Source organism: Lynx rufus, unplaced genomic scaffold (assembly GCF_022079265.1).
Source record: "Lynx rufus isolate CCGP_SWC_20201006 ecotype Redwood Valley unplaced genomic scaffold, mLynRuf1.p SCAF_5, whole genome shotgun sequence".
NCBI classification, from domain to species: domain Eukaryota; kingdom Metazoa; phylum Chordata; class Mammalia; order Carnivora; family Felidae; genus Lynx; species Lynx rufus.
This window is the reverse complement of record NW_025814867.1, coordinates 13,015,512-13,028,145: the sequence shown is the minus strand read 5'-3', so window position 1 is coordinate 13,028,145 and position 12,634 is coordinate 13,015,512. Positions and strand designations below refer to the sequence as shown.

At 39.1% G+C, this 12,634-nt stretch overlaps 1 protein-coding gene across 5 annotated transcripts in view; it reads left to right on the top strand.

Moving 5' to 3' along the window:
* RBMS3 (RNA binding motif single stranded interacting protein 3) overlaps nucleotides 1-12,634 on the top strand; it is a 695,735-nt gene that overhangs the window by 586,529 nt on the left and 96,572 nt on the right. For all 5 annotated transcript variants that reach the window (XM_047100003.1, XM_047100000.1, XM_047100002.1 and 2 more), the window contains one exon: nucleotides 12,321-12,417. In XM_047100003.1, coding sequence (XP_046955959.1) covers nucleotides 12,321-12,417 — 97 coding nt within the window. The remainder of the gene's footprint in view (nucleotides 1-12,320; nucleotides 12,418-12,634) is intronic.

Here is a 12,634-nt window from a genome sequence, read left to right as displayed (position 1 = left end):
TAATATCTTGCATACTATATGTTCCCATCTGTAACATTTAGCCATACATCTATTATCAAGTCCTTCTTACTCAAAGCTCTTTGTGAAGGGTTAGATATACAGCAGTGACTTAGGCCTGGACCGGAGTGGAGGATGACACTCCCTCTGCATCGCTTCAATCAATGGTCTTTCCGGTGCATAATTTAAAATCTGACTGTCTTCTCGAAAGACATAATTTTCCAAGTATTCTTGCTGATTTATCAGAAACCTAAAGAGAAAACTAAAGGTATTTCAGTTCCTAATCTGAGCAGCCAAAGGGGAGCTTTGGGGAGTGCCATGTTAGAGGCTGTGAGGACACAAGAGTACACAGTGAACATCTGTCCCTCCTGCAGGACTTTTACCTCACATTTCAAGCCACTGCCCATGTGCCATAATGATTGCAGGTACATCTGTCCACCTTAATCACCCTCTCTATGACATATCTTTATCTCCATAATGATTGCAGGTACATCTGTCCACCTTAATCACCCTCTCTATGACATATCTTTATCTGTACCTTATATTAACTGCAACACGGTATCCTTTGCATGATTGGAAGAGTTGCAAAAATGGCTCACCCTTTTTCGCTGTCCACTGAAGCGTTTCCAACAGTGAATATTTCCCTCACGAAACACATTTTAGTTAAGATGCTGAGGATACCCATCGTCCCGATTTTATCGTCTGATCTACTCTCATTGATAAAGAACCATATGCCATCAATTAGTCTTTTTCTTCAATCCCTTCATGTCCACTGAATATTCCTTTCAGCCTATAGAAATGCTCAAGTCTTGGGGCCCTTGAGTGGCTCAGTCGGTTGAGCATCCGACTTCAGCTCAGGTCATGATCTCACGGCTTGTGAGTTTGAGCCCCGCGTCAGGCTCTGTGCTGACAGCTCGGAGCCTGCAGCCTGCTTCAGATTCTGTGTCTCCCTCTCTCTCTGCCCCAACCCACTCACATTCTGTCTCTGTCTCTCTCAAAAATAAATAAACATCCAAAAAAAAATTTTTTTAAAGAAATGAAATGCTCAAGTCTTTTCCACCTGTAGAGGGAGTAGAAGCAAAACCATTCTTTCATACCAATGACATCACTTCTAGTGACCTCGCTAATTTAGCCTTCTCTTCACTGCTAAACAACTTCAGTTGTCTGTATGCAGGGTCTTCCCATATTCTTTTCTTTTTTTTATGTTTATTTCTTTTTGAGGAGGCAGGGGAGGAGCAGAGAGAGACTGAAGCGGGCTCCCTGCTGACAGCGGAGAGCCCAATGCGGGACTCGAACTCACGAACCATGAGATCATGACCTGAGCTGAAGTTGGAGGCTTAACCAAATGAGCCACCCAGCCGTCCTCTTCCCGTATTTTTTCAAATGCCTATTAAATTATGAAGTCTCGTTTCAAACTTGACTGGGATTTCCCTTGCTAATGCTCCCAGTGATGTCCAAATGTGTCTGTTGTGACTGACACCCTTTTAGTTCTTCTATCATTTGAAATCTCACTCCACTCAACTCGTTGTTGGTACCATTTATACCTTTTTGGCAATTTCTTATCTCATGGGTCCCACAGCTCCATTCCCTGCTGGTCCTGCTTGCTCTGTACTCCTTTCTACTCCCTTGGCCTCTTCTGATTCTTCCTCTTTTGCCCACTTTTACTAATCTTTCTCAGGATGTTGTCTTTTTCCTGTTTGATCTCATCCATTCCTCTTGCTTTGGGGACCTTAAAACACGCAAGCTGACACTTAAAGTTCGTAAGGAGATGCAGGACACTATCACCTGTGTTTCTAACTGCTTATTAGGTAATATTACTCTTGGATATCTTTGTCTATCCCAAACTGAGATCATTAACTTTATCAGTGCTTCCTAATAGAAGCCAAACAAGTTCAAATGACAACCAAATATGAAATTTACTTGTTCTTTTTTTTTTAATAATTCACTTTAAGAATTTCTTAAGTGTATTTATTTATTTTGAGAGGGAGTAAGTGTGAGTGGGGAGAGGCAGAGAGAGAGAGGGAGAGACAGCATCAAAAGTAGGCTTTGCACACTGTCAGTGTGGAGCCCGACATGGGGCTCTATCTCATGAACCGTAAGTTCATGACCTGAGCTGAAATCAAGAGTCCACAGCTTAACCGGCTGAACCACTCAGGCACCCCATTCGTAATTCACTTTAAAGCCATTTAGGCCATCAACTCTAGTTTCTGGGTTCTCTCTTTTATAATATTCTTAATGATTAAATTGGTCACTAAGACTTAATTCAATTTACCTTTGAACTATATCTTTACCCCAGCACTTGCTCCTTGCCACTGGTTGGGTTTATTCGATCATCTTCCCTACCTGTACTAACCTTTTACCTGTCTCTAATGTAGCTCTTCTATAAAACATTTCATATAGTTTTTTGAATATTTTAAAAAAATCAAAATGTAGGGGCAGCTTGAGTCACTTAGTTGGTTAAGCTTCCGAGTCTTGGTTTTGGCTCAGGTCATGATCTCACAATTTTGTGAGTTTGAGCCCTGCATTGGGCTCTGCACTGACAGTGTGGAGCCCACTTGAGATTCTCTCTCTCCCTCTCTCTCTGTCCTACCCTGCTTGGTCAGTCTCTCTCTCTCTCTCTCTCTTTCTCAAAATAAATAAACTTTATTTATTTATTTATTTATTTATTTATTTATCTATCTATTTATTTATTTATTTTTAAGCAACAGGCAAAATTTATTAGAATCTAAGATTAGAAAGTAAGAATAGTAGGAAAGCTCTCTTTACAGAGAGGGGACATTCAAAAGTGAGTGCTCCATAAATAAAAAAAAACTTTAACAAATAAGTAAATAAAAACAACAATAAAAATGTAATCACAGCAATCACCTCCCTGCCTGGTTTAAAGCATTAGGCAGAGTTTAAACTGTAGAACAAAACTCAGACTTCCAAGAATGGCACCGAAAAATCCACAAAACAAAAACAAAACCAAAAACAAATCCGTGATTTGGTTCCTGAAAATCATGTGAACCTTCTGTGAACCTTCCAGGACATTCCATGCTACTTTACACTTTAGTGTCTTGTTGCTCATGGAGTTATATCTGCCCCCAAGATAATAGTGATTTCCTTTCTTCCTTCCTTCCATCTTTCCTTCCACCCTTCCTTCCTTCCTTCCTTCCTTCCTTCCTTCCTCTCTTTCTTTCCATCTTTTTTTTCAATACTACTTTCCCTTAAAAGGCACAGTCAAATGATTCCAGGTAGAACTACTTACACGATTAGTCATAAGAGAAACTGTATAAGCAGTGGTTAAGAGAGCACACTCCAGAATCAGGCTGTTGATATGCACATCCAAACTCTGTCATTCACCAGACATGGGCAAGTTGTTTGTGCTTTAGTTTGCTCCTCTGTGAAATGGAGAAGACAGTAAGGCTTTGTAAGGATTAAAGGAACTCTGTATGGTACACTGTAATCATGAGTGTAAATATTGATGTTATTGTTGCACTATATTTCATATTACCATGGTATGTTTGCAGTCTTTTTTTACCGTGTAGCCATTGACACAGTATGTATTTCCCTGCTGGACTGTTAACTCAGTGAAGGCGAGTTGCATGCTTTGTTCATCTTTATAGACTGTTTAAACCCAGGATTGTGCTAAATCAGAAATAAGAAATGTAACCAATGACATCTGCTTGGCCCCAGCAAATCGGTATTAGAGAAGCCATTCCCCTTTTCAGCACCAACTTACTCTGTCCCCATGTAACACTTTAATCTGATTCTCTTTAAGTATCAGCCTCTCGTTTCACCCAAAGTTTGCAAACCGCCCATGAATTTATCACATCTTGAGTTAAGAATGGAGTTTTAGAAGGCTTAGACTGTCCATTGTGTTGTTGGTAACAAGAAGACAGAAATTTTATATGATGAAATGGAAAGAATAGGAAAATTGTAGTAAATTAACCTTACTCATTTGATACTTCTTCATATAGAGGACTTTTAAAGTGTTTTGTTCATCTTTGGTTTTATTGCCTCATAGGATGACATTTTAATAATAGGGAATACTAGAACAATAATTTCTAAGCATGTAAGATGTCAAGATAACCACAAGTGTGTCCCCAGCCTACCATCCTTTGAGTTAGCATTAACATGTGCATCTTGGAGGTGTGGAAGTTGATTTAGAAAACTTACTCAGCGCATTAAGGGATCCAACATGAATGTCCAGGATAGAGTAGGCCACTCTCTATTCACATTTCTGTATCCGATCATGCTGGCAGCCTAACTCAGAGAGCCGTCACTTTACAGATAGAGAAATGTCTCCTGCTGTAGGAAGGAAACTGGTCTCATTTTACATAAGACAATCAGTATCTAGAGATACAGTTGTAACTTACTCTAATCCAGTTAACATTCTTAAACGTTGCTTAATGCTTACTCAGTTTAATTCAACATTTTTTTCTTTTGAATGTCTTTCTATTACACTGTTTAAAATCATTTTAGTGATGCAAATTTGAAAAGGAAAAATCTTATATTATAGCAGAGACAAGATACAATACAAATAATACTGTGATAGAAGCCCAAGGTACTATGAGATTTATGTATAAACTTTTCTTTCTATAAAATCTTTCTGAAAGAATAAGAAATAGTGGCAGTAATTCTCTGTCACAAGAAATAGTGACAGTAATTCTCTGGGGGGGGGCACTGAAGTACTACAACATAGGAGAGAGAGAGAGATACTTATTTTTCACTGTTTATATTTTTATATTTTTTTTCAAAAAGAAAAATAAAATTAATGTCGTAGAACCACAAGGAAGAGGCATTTGTGTTCTAATGAGGTAATAGGAAGGCTTATTGATGGAACATTGACATGAGCATTTCCTCTTCGAGATGTCCCATGTCATAGCTAAGGAACATATTTTATGATCCTGTGTTTTTCTGTACAAAGGGAAATTGTACTCACTGTACTAAGCCTTAGAGTTTTCTGAGTATGTGGCTGGGTTGTAGGCAGTAGCTTAAATTGTGTTGAGAGTCAAATATGTTCTGAATTCTATAACCTCTGCACTAATACAGCAGATGACATTGAACTAAATGCTCCACGTTGAGCTCAAGTTTAGCTAATGAAGAACAAACGTGTAAATAGCAACCATGGTGGATCTACCCTGTTTGAATTTAGAAGGTAGAAAATGTCGGTTCTGTCATCTGCTTGAATCTATCCAAATTATCACTTAAAAAAAAATTAGTTCAATGTCTCATCTGTCAAAGGCTTTGAAGTTTATAGGGAAGACATGTCTGGATCACAATGGAAAAATGAAATCTGAGTACTTTTTACTCCAGGCTAACTTACAAGAATAAAATTACCTATTCTTTCAGAGCCGTCTGGCATAACTCTACAGTTTGTTATTACTACTGCCCTATTGCTTTTTTAGCAGTCCAATCTGAATTTCCATCACTTTCAAATAGGAGTGGGGGAGGTGGGAAATAATCACTCCCCATATTCAAAATCCCATCTTTCCAGTGCCCTTTTCAGTAAGAGCCAACGTGTAGAAGACCTCTCGGATTGTTTTATTTGAATAAAATGTATTCTTGGGAGAGACTTGGGGAAAAAAAATATTTTCTATAGCATTGGTTTGCCAGCTGTTGTATATGGGCATTTGATATTAAGTGATACCGAAACCTTATCTTATTACACTAGGAAAGGAATCTAATGTGAAGGATATGGTGGTATTACAATAAAAATGGCCAATAACGTATTAATCTTGCGCGATAGTGTTACCCTGAGGATAGTGTTCGTGGTTCTGACTCTAACAATATTGCCTGCGGACATGAAAGACGAGCCGGTGCTGTTTATTTCAGTGTGCAAATAGGATTTTGTGTGGGTTTCTACGGTAAAAAAACACTCTACCCTGGGGTTATTGATATATTCATGTTATTTTTATTGTCAGTGAAATAAGATTTCACCATATTACTACTGACGGCCAAATCCCTGAAGATGACTTTCCTGCAGGCAAGATAATGTCCTATTAGTGACCTAGACTTGCATGTTCTGAACTTCTGGAGCCCACTTGCTTTAAATGCCAGAGCACCAAGTAACTCTTCGCGTTCCTTAAAAATATAAAGTTTTGCAAAGGCCAGCTTAGCGTTCTATAGATAAATCATACTTAGTTAACTCTCTTAGCCACTGTGGCATTTGGTATTTTGTTCATATGACATCTCTCCAGAAGTGACTGGTTATTCCTAAGGCTAGGTTTCTCATCCTCAACACTGTGACATTTTGGACCAGATAATTTTTAGTGTGGGAGCCGCCCTGTGCATTGTAAGATATTTAGCAACATCCCAGACCTTTATCTACTAGAGGCCAGTAGCAGCCGACCCACACGCTTGTGACAACCAAACCTATCTCTAGATCCTGCCACCAAATGTTCCCTGAGGAGCAAAATTATTTCTAGTTTAGAACCAATGGACAAAGTGTGAAAGGAAGACTTGTCATACACACACACACACACACACACACACACACACACACACATATATATATCTTAAATGAGTAAACTTTTCCCAGGAAAACCATTTAAGAATTAATTCCCATTTTCTATAATAGCATTTTCAAGGCGTATATTATGAGATATAAAAACATGAAGTTACATATTTAGACTTAACTTCGCTTTGTTATTATGGCTAAAATATTCTGTCAGTCATCTCTTTCATGCTCCCCAATAAGATAACACCTATGCCTGGAGCATCTATTTGGATGTTGTTGTTGTTTTCTTTCATTTTTTTTCTTTCTTTCTTTTTTAATGTCACAGGGAAGTGTTTTTAAACCCTAATAGATACATGGCAGGGACTAAGAAGAGGTGAAGAGACTGGGAACTCATCCTGCACTTCTCTCACAGAGCTTGGCTCTGTGCATTTTCTTTAGATATGGCACCTCTAAGCCGCCAGTGTGATAGCAGACTCTCTTAGGGTTTCCTGTCAATTCGTCCGGTTTATGTTTGGTCTTGGGAAGAGCTCATTGCAGAATATCAGAATTAGGGGATCAACACAGTGTGTTGAGTCTCTTCTGCCCAGTACATTTTCCATTCTAAGTGACTCTCCGACTTGAGTGGCAGGATTTGGAACTTGCTGGGAAGCATGAACTATAATTCTTGTTTGATGGATAGGATTAGAGCAGATAGAACAAAATGCATTAAATTTTCCCCCAAGGGTTCCCTTTGTAAGTATCAGTTTACTTGGCTGTTTTCTTTAGGTTTTTGCTCTCTGTTCTCCCCATAAAATCCCCTGTAAACTCTACCTGCCAATCCACTTCTCGTTGCCGTCATATTTAATACTTCAGTTGGTACATTTTATAAAATAAGCCAGCCACGCTCAAATGCGATGCACGATTCACTCCATTGGTGGAAGAGGCTGACACTGGGTTTCGGATAGAAATTAAACCACTGCATGGTGAATGAGAAACAAATGTTTGTAGAGCGATCATGGAGTAGTCATGGGTGGAGTGAGGTCATCATGAGCCCCGAATAAAGAATAGGTCCTTTGGTTCACTTCCTCATAAATCAAATCTGTCAAGGATAAGACCTAAAGGGGATTTTTAAATGCAATTCGTGATTTTTGTAAAAAAGGACTTGTTTTCCCTAGTTACTAATACTATCCATGCTTAGAAAGCAAGTATCGATTAAGCCTCCACTGAGCATTTACTAATATGTGATGTTGGCTGCTCTTTGGGCTCTCACCCCTCAGCTTCCTATGGTTTCAGGGACCTATCGTCTATGCTCCTGCCATCTTGGTACTGGCCAAGTATTGGTATTGGCCGGTACTATAATCACTACTTACTTCGCTAAGCTTCTCTGTATTCATTCATTCATTCATTCCAACTATGGTTCTTTTTTTTTATTTTTTTTTCAATGTTTATTTATTTATTTTTTTTTTTTGAGAGACAAATAGCACCCAAGCAGGGGAGGGGCAGAGAGAGAGTGAGACACAGAATTCGAAGCTGTCAGCACAGAGCCTGACACAGGGCTCGAACTCACAAACCACGAGATCATGACCTGAGCTGAAGTTGGAGGTTTAACCGCCTGAGCCACCCAGGCACCCTAACCTATGGTTCTTAAGTATCTCTTATGCCCCAGGCTCTCTTCTAGGCAACAAAGCCAGTATGTCCTCAACTTTGTTGAAGCTGACATCCTAGAGGGACAAAGAGTCAATAAGTACCTTGTGTTAGCTCCACTACCGTCACAAAATACCATCGTTTAGGTGGCATTAAACCACAAAAAATAAGTTTCTTACGATTCTGGAGGCTAAAAGTCTAAGATCAAGGTCTGGCTGATTAGATTTCTGGTGAAGACTTTCTTCCTGGCTTGTAGATGGCTGCCTTCTCACTGTGTCCTCACCTGGCCTTTCCTCCATGCACGCTTGTGGAGAGAGAGAGAGACAGCAAGTTCTTTGGTGTCTCTTCATATAAGGACACTAATCCTATTGGATCAGGGCCCCACGCTGTTGACCCCATTTAACCTTACTTTCTTCCAAAGTGGTTCCATCTCCAAATATAGACACACTGAAATTTAGAACTTCAACATGTGCATTTTGGAGGGACACAGACATTCAGTCTCTAACATACCTAAATAAATTTTTAGAAATCACTACTTTGGTTGGTGATAAGCGTGATGGAGAAAAAAATAAATTACAGGCCAAGAATAGAGAGTGATTAGGTTGGAGATGGTGGTTGCTACTTTAGCTACTACAGGCCTCTCTGAAGATGGGAAAGTTGAGTGAGACCGATACTGAGAGAGAGGTAGCCTTAGGGAAACTTGTGGAAATGAGCATTGCAGGTAGAGGGAATTATAAGTTTAATGGCCCAAGATGGAGGTGAGAATAACAGAATCATGTGACAGAAGGTCAGTGTGGCTAGAACCTAGCTGGCTGGTTTAGAGGGTAGGAGAAAAGTACTAGAGATATAGGTGTTTGCCTGTTTGTACTAGCCCATACTAGGAATTCAGATTTTGTTTTCATTGCAATGAAAAGCCATTGGAAGATTTTAGGCTGATTAATGTACAGATAAGATACAATTTAAGTGGCTAAATGGAGAAACTCTAAGGAATGTTTTAGAATCTTACCGATCTTTGGTACACATTGTAAATGCTCGCTAATTTTTTTTTTGAAGTGAAAGGATGGTTGTTTATGTACACATCCATTGACTTTGTTTAGAAGTCAGGTTTATTAGTATAATCTACACAGAGTATATAGTCACTATAGCGTACAGTTCGGTGAGTTCTTCTCTCTCAAATGTTTATTTGTTTATTTATTTTGAGAAGGGGAGAGCAAGGGAGAGGCAGAGGGAGAGGGAGAGAGAATCCCAAGTCGACTGCATGCTGTCAGCACAGAGCCTGACACAGGGCTCGAACCCACAAACTATAAAATTGTGACGTGAGCCGAAATCAGGAGTCAGATGCTTAACCAACTGAGCCACCCAGCGTCCCCAGTCCTATGAGTTCTGACAAGCTTAAAGTTGTAGAACCACCAGACAATCAAGACAGAGCAGTCACATCATTTCCCAAAATTCCCTCATGCATTTTTATAGTTAGTTCCATCCCCCAAGCTCAGCCTTTGACCTGCCTCCATTGATCTATTTTCTTTTTTTAGAGTTTTGCATTTTTCATGTTGTAGTATAAATGAAATTATGAAATATAGAGTCTTTTGAATCTTCTTTCATTTAGCATAATTGGCTTAAGATTCATCATGTTAAATGTATTGGTAGCTCTTTCCTTATTGGTTAATAGTGTCCACTGGACAGATGTACTAGAATTTGTTTATCAATTCGGTTGAAAGATATTTGGCTTGTTTCCAATTTTTGCCAAGTGTCAGTAAAGCTGCTATAAACATGTGTGTTAGGGTTTTTGTATAAACGTAAGTTTTCATTTATCTTGAGTTAATATCTACCACTGGTATTATTGAGTTATAAGGTATGTGGATGTTTAACTTTATAAGGAAATTGACAACCTGGTTTCCAAAATGACCATACCATTCTGCATTTCTACCAGCAACGAATGAAAATTCCACTTTCTCTAAATCCTTGTCAGCATAGGATTTTCTTTTCTTTTTCTTTCTTTTTGTGCTTTTTTTTTTTTGCCATTCTAATACATATGCAGTCTATATAATTTTTTTTTTTAATTGCACAACTTAAACTTAGATGTCTGGTGGGTATGGATAGTAAGGATATAATATGTAACACAGTAATTTTTTTCGGCTGCAATTTTTTAACCAAAAGAACATGACCTTAGAATCACTGTCGAGAGCTGGATAAAGTAAATTTAAGACTGTAGTCCCCCAATCCTTGCTTGAAGACTTTTATAGAATCTAAGATTAAAGAATGTACTCCTTGAGTCCTGGAAGCCTTGAAATCCAGCTCGCCCTTCAATAGGGGGCTTATAGAATGCTTCTTTAGAATGGTAACCCGTAACAGTCTCTATTCAAAATATCAGCGACCTCTGAGGGATGATGAAGCTTTTGATTCCAAAACTCCAACCTCAGTTATGCTATTTAAAAAAAAAAATCAAAAGTAGTAGTTGATTTTTGCTAAGAGTACAGCAAAGTAAAATGATTCTATTACCCCTGAGACCCATTTTCCCAATCTATCCTCACATCAGTGAAATAATCCATCAAAGGCAACCTGGCCTTTTTCATTCTGTGGCTGGCCCTCTGGCCTTTCACTTACCAGTGAGACAGGAAGGAAGGAACATGATTTGAAAAATCTGCTGACGAATTTGAGCATTAGGTAACTTGTGAACTCTAGGGTACATAGTGAGCAGAGATGGGTGTATCACTGATTTAAGTACCTAGAAGCTTCTCTTTGAAAGATCTATGGAAGGATCATCCCTCCTCTGGTTTGTGAAGCCCTGATCTCGCCCAGCACCATTTTATAATTGTTTGACAGAGGGCCCCGAAAGACTCGACACTCTGTGCTTTTTTACAGTCTACAGGACTGTAGGACTGGGTTATATCCCAGAGGTCTAGAATCTCCACCAATGCCTTGATTGAATCCAGAAAATATTCCTGTCCCCAGCTAGACACAACCCACACATTGTTCACCTTCTTCTCTTTTCAGGGAGAAAATATTTAGCTCTGTTTCTGCATGAGTGCATGGACTTCTGCCTAGCACAAATTATGTAGAACTCTCTAGGAGCTGACCCTCTTTCTTGAATGAAGAGATAGATGCAATTTGTGTACACATAACATTGGCCATCTTTATAAAGCTTGGTGCTATCATTTTGCTTTTCTCTCAAAGAGCTTTACAATGGCATTTCCTTAAAAATAAAAAAAAAGTAAAAAGAAGAAAAAAGGAAACAAAAACAAACTAAAAAGAGGCCCATGGCTTTTCTCCCCCTGATGGTGAAACATACTATTACCCTCACCTGGCATAAGAGATTTTGTGCAGCCCATCTTATTTTATTTTATTTTATTTTATTTTATTTTATTTTATTTTATTTTATTTTATTTTATTTTTATTTTATTTTATTTTATTTTTATTTTTATTTTATTATTTTTTAATATGAAATTTATTGTCAAATTGGATTCCATACAACACCCAGTGCTCATCCCAACAGGTGCCCTCCTCAATGCCCATCACCCACCCTCCCCTCCCTCCCAGCCCCCATCAGCCCTCAGTTTATTCTCAGTCTTTAAGAGTCTCTTGTGGTTTGCCTCCCTCCCTCTCTAACTTTTTTTTCCCCCTTCCCCTCCCCCATGGTCTTCCGTCAAGTTTCTCAGGATCCACATAGGAGTGAAACCATATGGTATCTGTCTTTCTCTGTATGACTTGTTTCACTTAGCATAACACTCTCCATTTCCATCCATGTTGCTACAAAAGGCCATATTTCATTCTTTCTCATTGCCACGTAGTATTCCATTGTGTATATAAACTACAGTTTCTTTATCCATTCATCAGTTGGTGGGCATTCAGGCTCTTTCCATCGTTTGGTTATTGTTGAAAGTGCTGCTATAAACATTGGGGTACAAGTGCCCCTATGCATCAGCACTCCTGTATCCCTTGGGTAAATTCCTAGCAGTGCTATTGCTGGGTCATAGGGTACATCTATTTTTAATTTTTTGAGGAACCTCCACACTGTTTTCCAGAGCGGCTTGTGCAGCCCATTTTAGAAGATGAGTCCAATCTGTCATTTTGTTCACAGTGATTTATTTCTCTTAGTGGAATCAAACACTGTAAATCTCCTGGATGTTCCTGTTCGCAGCTGGTGGAAAAACACGAGGGTGGAACTCTGTGTTTCCCAGAGGCGCTGGGTAGCATTTGACCAGCACCCAGGCATTGCAGCAGCTTTATGAATCTTCTTTTTGTTGTTTTCTGTTTGCAGATTTTATTCTTCACCGTACAGTATTGCAACCAACCGCATGATTCCACAGACATCTCTCACGCCATTCATTGCTGCTTCCCCTGTCTCCACATACCAGGTATGTCCGATTTACCTGCACCTGAGGGAGCGTCTCTCTTGCCAGTAGACTGTGTAAAGGCGAAAGGGACACAGCGCAAGTTTTCTTTTAATAGCCCTCAGACATTTCAGTCCGACCTTAAAGTAATAATCCTCAAGGTGTCGCCTACACTTTGAAGGGCTTGTTTGCATCTAGTTCACTGAAGAATAAGGTCCGCTGTGCTCTTCATTCTTCCTGC